Genomic DNA, 12,433 nt, shown 5'->3' on the forward strand with positions numbered 1-12,433 from the left:
ATGCCATGAATGAACAAGTTGTAAGAAAGGTTCGAGCAAGACGAGGAAACAAACAAAGGGAGGAGAAAACAAGATAAGTACAAGCCATCTTATGCTATATTGACCAAGCACACAATTATATCAAGCCAAGTTCTGTCACTCTTCTTCTGCCCATTAATCCATAATCACCAACACATTATGGAGCTAGCGTAATCCGCACGGATTCTTTTAACATTATCACAACCACCTTATCTCAGCCCTGGACAGACTTGGCTCTAACTGCCCCACCTTGTGCTGCAAACAGAAACAGAACAGAATCTTTCCTCTTTCATATGCTGTTTTCCGCGTTTCCTTTATCGTTTTTCTTATTTCTATCTCACTCGCTAGTGTTCTTTTTCCTTTTGATTTCTCTTGTTTTCTATCACGTTTTCCTTATTTTTGTTTCTTGTTTTTCGTTTTTTCTATTCCGTCTTCCCTCTATTTCGTTTTCCTCCTCTGCTCTTTTTTCTGTTTTTCTGTCCCTATTTTCACTTTCACTTTTTTCCTATCCCGTTTTCTGCACTTTTCAGTCTTAATTTTCCTCTTGTTTTTCTCTTCTCTACTTTGTTGTTTTCATTTTCAGGCCCATTTTTCTGTCGGGTTCTGTCGTTTCTTAACTTCTTTTTTTATTTTTTTTTTCGTCTGATCCGTCCTCCCTCTTATTATGTCCTGCAATTAATTCTTTTCTGTCACGTTCTATTTTCTTTTTCGTTTTATCCCATTTGTTTTCCATTTCCATTTTCTCGTGTTTTGTTCTCGTTTTTCAATTTTCCTACTTTCGTATTTTCTTCTTTTCTATCTCGTTCAGGGATAGAAAAAAATCGCTTCTAGTGATCAAGATCATAGGAGCGATCAGATTCAGATTCATAGACATCACTACTCGTAAGCGACAAACATTTTGTCGCGATCCGTACAGATTATGACTAACCTCATGTCAGATCATGCTCATTGCATGATTGCGTTGAGAAATATAACAGATACAGACGATTGGTTGTGTACATCGTATGAATCGCAATACAAGCAAAGTGTGTAACCTTTTTTCTCGCAGCTAAGTAAAATGTAACACTATGATCGACTGCTGAGACTGTTTAGAGAACAAAATCTTGTGATCAACGCTAAAGATTCACTGTTTGTCATGATCTGTACGGATCGTGATCTGTGCGTGTGGCGATAACTCACAGATTTTATCAAAATCACTGACCTTCCATCCCTGATCTCGTTTTTTTGCTTCGTTTTTTGCCTCTTTTGTCCGCTTTGTCGTTATTTTCTTTCTCGCTTTTCTCGTTTTATTTACCGTTTCTTCTTCTTTGTTTTCTATAATTTTCCTTTTTTTCCTTCTCTTGTTTTCTGTCCAATCTCCTCTTTTTTGTCTCATTTTTTCTTTTTTCCCATTTTCTTCTTTTCCACTTTTTTCTCTTTTTGCGTCCGAAAAAAAGCGGCCATTTAGCTACCAACGGGGTAGCAGGCCCATAGTGCTGTAAATAGAAAGATAAAACTATACTTTCTTCAACAATATTATAGATAATAATTAACTCTACAATTGACCTATACATTACTTTTTCGAAATCTCTTTTGCTGAGGCGGTGTAAATCCGAAAATGATGCCTAAAAATTTGCTTTGGAGTTTTCCACCATCACTTAACTTTAAACTGGAAATGAATTTAAATTGGTTTTAAATTTGACTTGAAACTGGATTTGAAATCGGACTTGAAGTTGAAAATCAAAAATGGCATGTTTTTGGTATCTCAATTTTAAGTTTTTTTTAAATTTTCTAAAAAACGTAATTTTTTTTAGTTTTAATTTTTTCCATGTTTAGAAATCAATTTCCCACAACTCTTCCTTAGACATAATTTTTGAGCAATCGATAGTTTTCGAAATACGATTTTTCAAAAACAAATTCCATGAAGATAAATAGGCCCTTTTTAGAAATATGTCTGGCAAAATTTGTGTAAGTTGTATTTCAAGTAACAGTTCTAAAGCCAGTTTGTTTTACTTGTATTTTATAAAGGTTTTATTGTGGTATTAATCATTGTCTCTGGTTTTATTGTGGTATGACGCAATACCAAGAGGAAACAGGTCAAACCACACTTTTAGCTAGCTATAATAAAACTTCTAAAAAAGCAAATTTATTGTGGTTGCAAACAAAACTAGTTGACTGCAGCACGCCTCCTATAAACTTACAATACGTATGCCGTAGCAATACAATATGGCTCGTCAATCAAAATTGATCTTATTACGGTTGCTCAAATCGGAAAAAAATGTGTTAGTTTTATAGAGCTTTTAAAACGATAACACCCTGACCAATCAGATTTTGTACTGTTATTATGAAGAATAATATGAGTTCAACACCAAAAACATTTTTTATGCGAGGCCATATTGCCATATTCTAGTATTTTGTTTTCGTTCGCAAACAAAAATACATCAAAGCAAAGTGTTTTGTAGAAAAAAAAGTTATTATCAATTGGTTTTCCTGTCACAGGAAGCAACAAAAATGGTTTTGCTAACAATTGAGAATGACTATTTGAATATATTTATTATGTTAAAACAACCAGTTTTCGAAAACTACAAAATTTCGATTTTATCCACGTATCATATCACCATGTGCGATAAAATTTAATGCGCATTTGCTGCAAATCAACGGAGACTGCTGAAAATTCATAAATTATTCTATGGGATGTTTTATTATGGTCGCTATAAACCAAATCGATCAGGATGATCTGACAGTAAAACTTTAACTTTTCTGCTCACCGATGTATTTTCAAGTTAACAAGGTTGGCGGTCTGATTTAGGTTTTTAGCAAAGCAAGCCGTATGCTTTATAGGTTTGGAACGAAAAACTTCATTGAATTTATAGCTGTCAATCATCGAAAAGCATAACCGGTTTTATTGCTGCTTTCTGCAGAGTGTAATAAAACAACTTAAGTTTTTAACCTGTGTATTCTTGAAGAGGTTATAAAAACCTTCTGAAGAGTGAGCCCCTTGGTCGGAAGGTGGTTTTATAGCGGTCATCAGAAAGTTCTGCTGGAGCTCATATTTTTTTAGCAGTTTTAGGAAATTGGTCATGATAACCACTAGAGGAACGTATTAAAACTTAGAATTGTTACTTGAGAAGTTTCCTCCTATCCAACACGTAGGATCTATTATCTATTTCACGTGAAACTGGTCATTATAGTGTAACCAATTCAATTCATTACAACCGTTATAAGCCTTCTGTGAAACCTATTATTGTTCCCATCAAGATTAACACTTACCTCTATTCCTCCTCCGGTACGTATGGCTTGCTTCAATTGCGATTCCCTAGGGTAACCGCAAAACTCCCCCGGCATCTTCCAATACCGCGCCGCCTACTGGAACGGTTTTCGCATCGTATCCCACAGATAGTCCTGCACTTCGACCGAGTTGGGATTCATCGTGTTGACTTTGCTGTCGCTCCGCTGTAGCTGTAGACTGTGCTGGCCTGTGCTGTAAACCATCTGTTGTTGCTGGTGTTGCTGGTGCTGCTGCTGCTGCTGCGACGGCTGCTGCTGTTGCTGTTGGTGATAATCGTTGAGAGGTGTTTTCAGTACTTCCGTGTGCATCATCGGCAGTTTGCCTTTGGCCATGTGAAAGTTTTCCGTGTAGTTGAGCTTGTTCCTTCGTCTCTGTCGCCAGCGGCAGACCACAAAGATGAGCGCAAACACCGCCAACGAAACACCAACGATGCAGGCACTGGCCACTATGGCCGACCGGACACCCAGCGGCATCGAGGCGCTCTCGATCGTGACCGTGTGCCGATGGTTGAACCCGTGCCCGGTCAGTTCCAGATCTAGCAAATCGCTGCTCGGTGGCCGATCGTCGCCGCTGTCGAACTCTGCATCGGCGGACATACGCGAAGGGGAGATCAGCCCACTGCCCTTCAGTCCGCCGTTACCTAAAAAATGACCGCCCTCCATTTTGTGATTGCCGCCGGTATGCGTGTGCGCGAGCTTCCAGTCGATAAATTTGTGCTCTCGCTGATGGTTGTCCTGCATCGAGCGACCCTCTTTGTATATCTCATCCGTTGGCCGGATGCTGATGATCGACGTGAAGTAGCTGAAACCTTGCGAATCTTGTTTGATGTCATCCGGCCGTATGCTTCGTAGGTTTCCTATGTTGAATCGTGGGAAATGCTCGAAGGCCGTGACGATATCCATCTTTTCCTCGATCGGTTTTACCTTGTTGTTGATGATTTCGGACAAATGTAGCTGACTGGAGCCACGTTTTCGGTGCTCCAGAAGTTCGTCCAGAGTCATGTTTCGCTGAGACAATACTTTTGCCAGCCGTGCCCCGATCCGTCGGTCCTCCATTAGCTCTAGGATTTCTCGTCGATCATCCGAAAGAGTGAGCGGTCCAAGGTCATTGAACAACGAAGGATTACTTTCGGTTACATCGCGGATGTATTCCTCCAAACTGTCCGTGAACGATCGCTGTGTATTCTGGTTGATGCGTTCTATTATGTCATCCTCGCTGAGCTGGTCGTCGTCCTTTGTTGTGGTTGGTTCGAACGAATCCAGGACAGGTTCCGGTTCGCTGCTAGCTTTGGTGTCTTCAAATGAGGTGAACTTTTCGATGATGTTCAGTTCAGGTTGCTCGGTTTCCAGTAGTTTGGTGACATTCTCCGGCTCGTCGTGGAACTCCACATCGGCAAGGCTGATGGCACTTTCCGCAGACTGCGATTGCAATTGCGATTGCGTTGTTGACGAAGACGGCGGAGAAGGTGGTGGACTGCGGAGTTTTGGTTTTATCGACAGCCGGTTTCTGACCACCGGAAGTCGCATCAACGTGCGCTCGGACGATGTTTGCACGAATGGTTCGGTGTTGAGCAGAATGGCATCCGTGTGCTCTTCGGGAGGCGGTTCGTTGTTGCTTTCGGTGGAAAGCGTGAACGGTACACGATTGCGTACTTTGTTTTGATTGAGTTTTTGCAAAAACTGTTCGCGTTTTTCGTACAGTCCTGGTGAGGGGGTCCATCGTTCCCGGGCGGTTGAGCTCGGCGGGCTGGTGGTTGATGAACGCCACGGTTCGGCTGTTGCGTACGATTTTGCGTTTTCGTAGCGTTTTCTTGTGGCCGAGAATACTTCTTCCGTTCGGATGTTGGAATTGCTCAGATCGGGCCGTATTCGCGATGCAACACCTTTGATTGGTCGCAAGCGTTCGTCTTTGACCGTGGGCAGTACAGGGTTGAGGGCGAGTTGCTTGATCTCTACTGTGGGGAATATTGCGACGTTATCGTTACTGCTTCCGACGTTCTCTAATGTGATGATGTCTTCGACGGAATTAGTTTCGTCTTGAGCCTGAGCGGAAGGTGGAAGCTGAGTTGGTGTTGCTGTGGTTGTTGATCCAATTGCTGTGCTTTCACTAGCCATGACTGGCGCTGCAGACGGTGAGAACACAGGGATTCTTTTAATGGTTTTTATATCATGATAGTCCGGCTTTGTGTCATTCTGCACCACTTTTAATCTCACACCGGAAAGTGTCGGCTCGGCAGATGTTATTTCGTTTTCAGCCTCCGTTACTGTGGCAACATCCAACGGGCTTTGAGTTAAGGCGGCTAAAGCCATTTGCTTCCCTTTAATGAGATCCTGCAGAGAGATGTTGCGCTGCTGAAGAATTTCGCTGAGACTGAGTCCGTCGGATTGCTTGAGTAGTGCCTTCAAGTCGGCTGTCGCATTCTTACCGTTTTCAACGGACGAACTGCCGTCCTCTTCCACTCGTTTCGCTTGAGAATACGGTTTTCGATAAGCTTTATACCCGGAGGTACTGGTTGGCTGTTGTTCTTCTGGCCTGGGGAGTCTTCTTTGCCTATTGCCTTCAATAGGAGGAAAATTCTCTCTGCCTCTGTTGAATGTTTCGTATGGTCTCGGGCGTGGCGGTGGATTACTCGGATCAATTGCATCGCTATATGGATTGGCCCACCGATCGGGTCGGGGACGAACACTGGTTCCACTGCCATTTGCTTCCCACCGGGGATAAGTTCGCTTTCTATCGGTTTGGGTAAAGGTTCCTACCGTGTCAGTCCCTCGGTAGATCATTTCCGGTTCAACCTCTCGTGGACTACCTTGCCAATAGTCGTCCGGCAGTGGCCTCCGCTTGCGCTTCCTACCTAGCCGGCGTCGTCTCCGGCCGTCAAGCCCATCAAACGGTGTTATCGATACCATTTCGTAATCCAGCGGCTGCACGGGGATCGTCGTTAAGAAGTAGGTCTGGAAGGGAAAAGAAATGATAGACACATCGTTAGCTCGTGACCTAACAAAATAGACAGTTCGCTTGAAAAGTGGGGTAGTATTTCCACCGTTGATCAATCAGAACTATCACTAATTGAGCAAACTGGCAGCGCATCAGCTAGCGGATCGGATGCATTCCGCTTCATTTGCATAATCGATAGACTTCAGACTGCTCAGACCGTTGAGGGGTAAATTTTCACTTCAGATAATTTGCATCTACACTCGCTACCAACCAACCAACTGCAACAGCAACGGCAACGGCATCGTAGATAGCTATTGAAACCCGTTCCGCTGCCATTCAATCATTTAGCTGGTGTTTTTCACGCGGTGCATCCAGCTGAAAAGCGAAAGGAAACAGTAGTGATGCAGATATTTGATGAATGGAGCTTTTCTCCGATTCGCCGAATGAAAAGAGTGTGAATGAGAGTGAAAATGATACACCTTCAACGGGCTGGGCTGGATTTCCCAGGCGGATCTTGGCTGGTGGTTCTATGATGGATTTTTACTTCCACTTGGCCGAATGAAACGCATCGGATGCCGGCTGTGATGGGATGGTTTGTGTTTTTGTTCCTCTGTTCGCGAGTAGGTTCTATTTTGTTTTGTCAATTTGTTTGATAGTGTGGCTTCGACTGGGTTTCACGTTCCAGTTTGCCAGGTCAAAAGTATATGGTGATTTTATAAATTGATCAACAACAAAATATTTTCCACGGCATAAAACTTCATGCGAAATATATTTTGAATCTCGAAGTTAGATATTTTTTTGCCCAACCGTCTGTCTCGGTGCTCATTAAAATTATCGGTTGATGCTATCGGTTATACTGTAGTCTGTTACTGTCCATACGAAAGAAGATAACAAGTAGTAATCGAAATAGGCACATCTGTTAAGTCCGGTACACTTAGTGCATTACCGAGAATTAAATAGAATTTTCTTTTAACTTTCTCGTTGATTCGAGAATGCTAAAATGGCGCTCAAAAATAATTATTGATTATTTTTTAAAATCGTTTTATTGAAAAGTTATTGTATAGGCGACATACCAAAAGACCACATACTTAGAATAAGTTTTTTTTCTCAAAAAATCTAGATTAACCAACCTTGCCGTGTGACCTTGCCTTTCTATCGAATCAATTTTTTTTATTCCTTTGTATATGGATATCTATAATTGAGTTAACTATATTTTAAAACTTTAATTTTATCAATATGTTTATTTACCAAACAAATTTCCAAGAATTTATTGCGAGTAATTATTGTATTTTCCTTACTGCAGTGCAGAATGAATGTATGTAGAAAACCAGAAATTAAGGAAACCACAAATAATGTTTTTACCTTTGTTATACTATAACAAAGGTTTAAAAATTGGTCGAAAAACACGAAATTGATCCGAGGCCCGGAGGGCCAAGTCACATATACCAATCGATAGAGTTCGACGATTTGAGCAATGTCTGTGTGTGTGTGTATGTATGTAATGATTTTTTCTATCGCCTGTTTCTCAGAGATGGCTGAACCGAATCGTTCGCTATTACTTTTGTTTGAAAGGTGTTATTGTCTAGTAGATCACTATTGAGTTGTTTCGTGAGACGTCGTTTCGTTTAAAAGTTATAAGCAAAAATGTGAAAAATACGTGACACGGGTTTCTCCGGAACTACATGACCGATTTCAACGATCTTAGCACCAAATGAAAGCCCTTATTAAAGCTAAATTGTTCAAGAATTTTTAATTGAAAACAAACAAGTAGTTTAAAAGTTATGCTTAAAAAACCTGTTTTGACAAGGTAATAATTATCGCCTGTTGTTTCTTAGAGATGGCCAAACCGATTTATGCGCTATTAGTCTCATTTGAAAGATAATATATCCTAATAGATCACTATTGAATGATTTTTTGATTGGACGTTTAATTTGAAAGTTATTAGCAACCGTATACACCATACCAAAATTAGCAATAAGTTATAATGATTTTAACCAAGATAATTTACCTAATTTCAATTATTTTAATATCAAACGAGAGGTGCAAAATTTCATAAGAATTGGGTGTACCGGTCAAAAGATATTAACCCTCGAACACTCGCGCCAACTTTCGTAATACAGTTACTCGCGCGCAAAATAGCCCCAAACCGAAGAAAACGTGTGCACTAGAGTTTTGACTAGGAAAACTTGGTTTTAGGTTTATCGAACCTTTGGAAGAGTTTCTAGAAGTCTGGTGGGATTTAAATTTTGATTAATCCCCCTAAAAGTGAAATAAAAAAATATTTTATTTCAGTGTCAATATAACACATTGATGTGTTCTGCAAAGTTATAGAGTATATTATTACTAGAAATTTTGCTAAAGACAGTAACCTTCTATCTCTGCAGCGAAGATAGAAAAATCTTATTTATTGTATACTAGCTGACCCGACAAACTTCGTATTGCCACAAATTAACCTGTGTTGTACAAAAATCATGAATCTCGGATGTTCTTTGTCACAATCTCGAGTTTGGCAAGCCCCCCAGTGGGCGGCGCTTCCGACGGCGGGTCACCGGCAACACTCGCGACCGTCTCGTCCTGAATGATCTAGTGTTACTATAGATAGTTTTTGTGGTCTTGTATTGACTAATGTTTTATGGAAGAGTCTCGAATTTCTCGAGTTTGATTAGTTTTTGAGTTTCGCAAAAATTTCTGTTTTATTTGTATGAGAGTCCATATCCCCCTACCACAGGGGTGAGAGGTCTCTATCGTAAAATAAATTCAAGACTCCAAAATCTCCCACATGCCAAATTTGGTTCCATTTGCTTGATTAGTTCTCGCGTTATGAGGAAATTTGTATTTCGTTTGTATAGGAGCCCCCCCTCTTAAAGTTGGGAGGGGTCCTAATTCACCATAGAAAATATTCTTGCCCTCGAAAACTTTCACATGCCAAATTTGGTTTCATTTGCTTGATTAGCTCTCGAGTTATGAGGAAATTTGTATTTCATTTGTATAGGAGCCCCCCCTCCTAAAGTGAGGAGGGGTCCCAGTTCATCATAGAAAAAATTTTTGTCTCCAAAAACACCCACGTGTCAAATTTGGTTCCATTTGCTTGATTAGTTCTCGAGTTATGAGGAAATTTGTATTTCGTTTGTATAGGAGCCCCCCCCTCTTAAAGTGGGGAGGAGTTCTAATTCACCATAGAAAATATTCTTGCCCTCGAAAACTTTCACATGCCAAATTTTGTTCCATTTGCTTGATTAGTTCTTCAGTTATGAGGAAATTTGTATTTCATGTGTATAGGATCCCCCCTCCTAAAACGGGGAGGGGTTCCAATTCATCATAGAAAAAATTTTTGTCTCCAAAAACACCCACATGCCAAATTTGGTTCCATTTGCTTAATTACTTCTCGAGTTATGAGGAAAATTGTGTTTCTTTGGTACAGGAGCCCCTCTCTTAAAGTGGGGAGGGGTCCTAATTTACTATAGAAAATATTCTTGCCCTCGAAAACCTTCACATGCCAAATTTGGTTCCATTTGCTTGATTAGTTCTCGAGTTATGAGGAAATTTGTATGGAAGTCCCCCCTTTTAAAGAGGAGTGGAGTTATAATTCCCCTTATAAAGAGGGGAGGGGTCTCAATTTACCATAGAATAAATTCTTGTCACCGAAAACACCCACATGCCAAATTTGGTTCTATTTGCTTGATTAGTTGTCGAGTTATGCAGAAATTTGTGTTTCATTTGTATGGGAGCCCCCCCTCTTAGTGGGGGGAGGGGTTTCTAACCATCACTAAAACCTTTCCTGGCCCCAAAAAACCTCTACATGCATATTTTCATGCCGATTGGTTCAGTAGTTTTCGATTCTATAAGGAACATACAGACAGACAGACAGACAGAAATCCTTCTTTATAGGTATAGATGAATTTGTAAAATCAGTTTTTTTATTTTTGCTCTTTTTGTTATTGTTGCATGACTTTTTCATGTACTACAAAATTGTACAAATAGTAAAAATACACAACTTTGCAGAAAATAGTATACCTGAATGTTTGCTTGTTTAGGAACTGTAGAACTTTGATTATAAAGAATACCCTAATTTTGACTCCGAATCAATCGACCAGCAGACGGATACATTTTAAACATCTTACATTGGCTGTTAGTTTTGCTGCATACGTTTTCCCAACAATTTAAATTATTAATGCATTGAATAATTATGACATTTTGCTCACAATAAGTTAGTTGAAGAATATACGTTAGTTAAACAACGATTTGTTACTTTATAACAATATAGCGTTGAAAAACCAACACGTGTTTTATAAAATACAATAGCGTGAGTAACCGAAGGTTAATGAAAATTGATGAAAATTATTCATGAAAACTCTATTGATGTGATTCAAATAGAATGCATTACAGGAAACTATGCATAGTTCAAAAACATATAAACTAGATCTTTATTAGACAATATATATGTTAAAGAATAATATTTTCTCTTACAACTTACTTTTATTTGCACTTACTCAGATTAATAACAACTTACTTATCCTTACTCAGCAATTTCATGAAAAAAGGATCTATCAAAATTTAAAAGTGTTCCTATTTTGTTCAAATTTTGTAAACTTATTCAATTTTCAAAAATTTTATGTAAACCAACGCACTACGCAATGATAACCAGTAGATGAATTATGTTCCGAAGACGTGTCGATTTCTATCTCAAATAGCAAGTAAGACCATATAACAAAGGTTCCTTTCACCACTAGGTGGATTAAATCGGGTTTTTGATTGCATGAACGATGCCGTGAGCGAAAAATTAGCATGAAAAATATATTTGGAATAAAGTCCTGTATTCCCGGGCACATTTAGGGTTTTCAGATAAAACTCAACGAATACAACAAATACAGGAAGGCGATGAACACTGTGCATTGCACAGTGGTTTGAATGCTTGAAATCGAAAAATATTTGCTGAAGAAACCATTTTTCTAAGTATCACAGGTTTTGAGATATTAGGCGACATTCATGACAAATCCCCAGAAATCAATTTTATCAGTATATATTTAAAACTATACAATTTAGACAACAATAATGTTCTACAGATATGTGAATATTATAAAAATACCGCGAGCCTGTATCTTCTACTCAGACCGAATTATGGACAGGTTTAGTGTAAAAAATGACTTATTTTGTACTCATATAGGCTGAAAAGCTGCAAAATGTGAAGCTGAAATATATACGAACTGAAAGTACATTTAAAACAGATCTTACTATATGTTGAGACATTTGTCTCTTTTAGTATCTTCATGGATTAATTTGCATTTTAAAACGAACGTTACTAATATCATAAAATCGTAAAAAAATAGATAGACATATAAGAAATATGTATTAATGAATATTTCAGTATAGTGCAAATAACCTATAGTGGACTCTGTACCTATAAAGGATCCTCGGGTATAATTTCTGTGTTTATTAGCTTGCATTTCTTATTTCTGAAGATACATGGCATGAAACAGAAAGTATTAAACAAGACACTCATTTGAGTTTATTGAATTTGAGCTGCATTTCATTATTATAGTGCCTTAAAATCGATATTTTCAAGAAGTGAGGGTTTATTATACGGTTAACAATGCAAAAATCTCGCCATTAGTGGATTCTGTCCATGCAAAATATACTCCCACCACTAAGAGGAGGGGCTCCCATACAAATGAAACACAAATTTCTGCATAACTCGAGAACTAGTAAAGCAAATAGAACAAAATTTGGCATGTGAGTGTTTTTGGTGACAAGAATTTATTCTATGGCAAATTGAGACTCCTTCCCTCTTTAGAAGGGGAAATATGACTCCTCTCCCTTTTAAGGAGGGGGGGCTTCCATACAAATGAAATACAAATTTCCTCATAACTCGAAAACTAATCAAGCAAATGGAACCAAATTTGGCAAGTGGGTGTTTTTGGAGACAAAAAATATTTCTATGATGAATTGGGACCCCTCCCCACTTTAGGAGGGGGGGCTCCTATACGGATGAAATACAAATTTCTTCATAACTCGAGAACTAATCAAGCAAATGGAACCAAATTTGGCATGTGGGAGATTTTGGAGTCTTGACTTTATTTTATGATAGTTAGAGACCTCTCACCCCTATGGTAGGGGGGTACAAATAAAACAGAAATCTATGCGAAACTCAAAAACTAATCGAACTCGAGAAATTCGAGACTCTTCCATAAAACATTAGTCAATAACAAGACCACA

The 12,433-nt window shown here is 39.1% G+C and overlaps 2 protein-coding genes across 5 annotated transcripts in view; one reads left to right on the forward strand and one right to left on the reverse strand.

Annotated features, from left to right (window-relative positions):
• Window positions 1–12,433, forward strand: part of LOC128744544 (actin-histidine N-methyltransferase) — a 235,403-nt gene that overhangs the window by 19,013 nt on the left and 203,957 nt on the right. The window lies entirely within an intron of this gene.
• Window positions 1–12,433, reverse strand: part of LOC128744543 (uncharacterized) — a 104,213-nt gene that overhangs the window by 10,549 nt on the left and 81,231 nt on the right. Inside the window, exon 2 of the mRNA XM_053841623.1 lies at window positions 3,268–6,237. Coding sequence (XP_053697598.1) covers window positions 3,361–6,237 — 2,877 coding nt within the window. The 3' untranslated portion in view covers window positions 3,268–3,360. The remainder of the gene's footprint in view (window positions 1–3,267; window positions 6,238–12,433) is intronic.

Source organism: Sabethes cyaneus, chromosome 3, assembly GCF_943734655.1.
Source record: "Sabethes cyaneus chromosome 3, idSabCyanKW18_F2, whole genome shotgun sequence".
NCBI lineage: Eukaryota > Metazoa > Arthropoda > Insecta > Diptera > Culicidae > Sabethes > Sabethes cyaneus.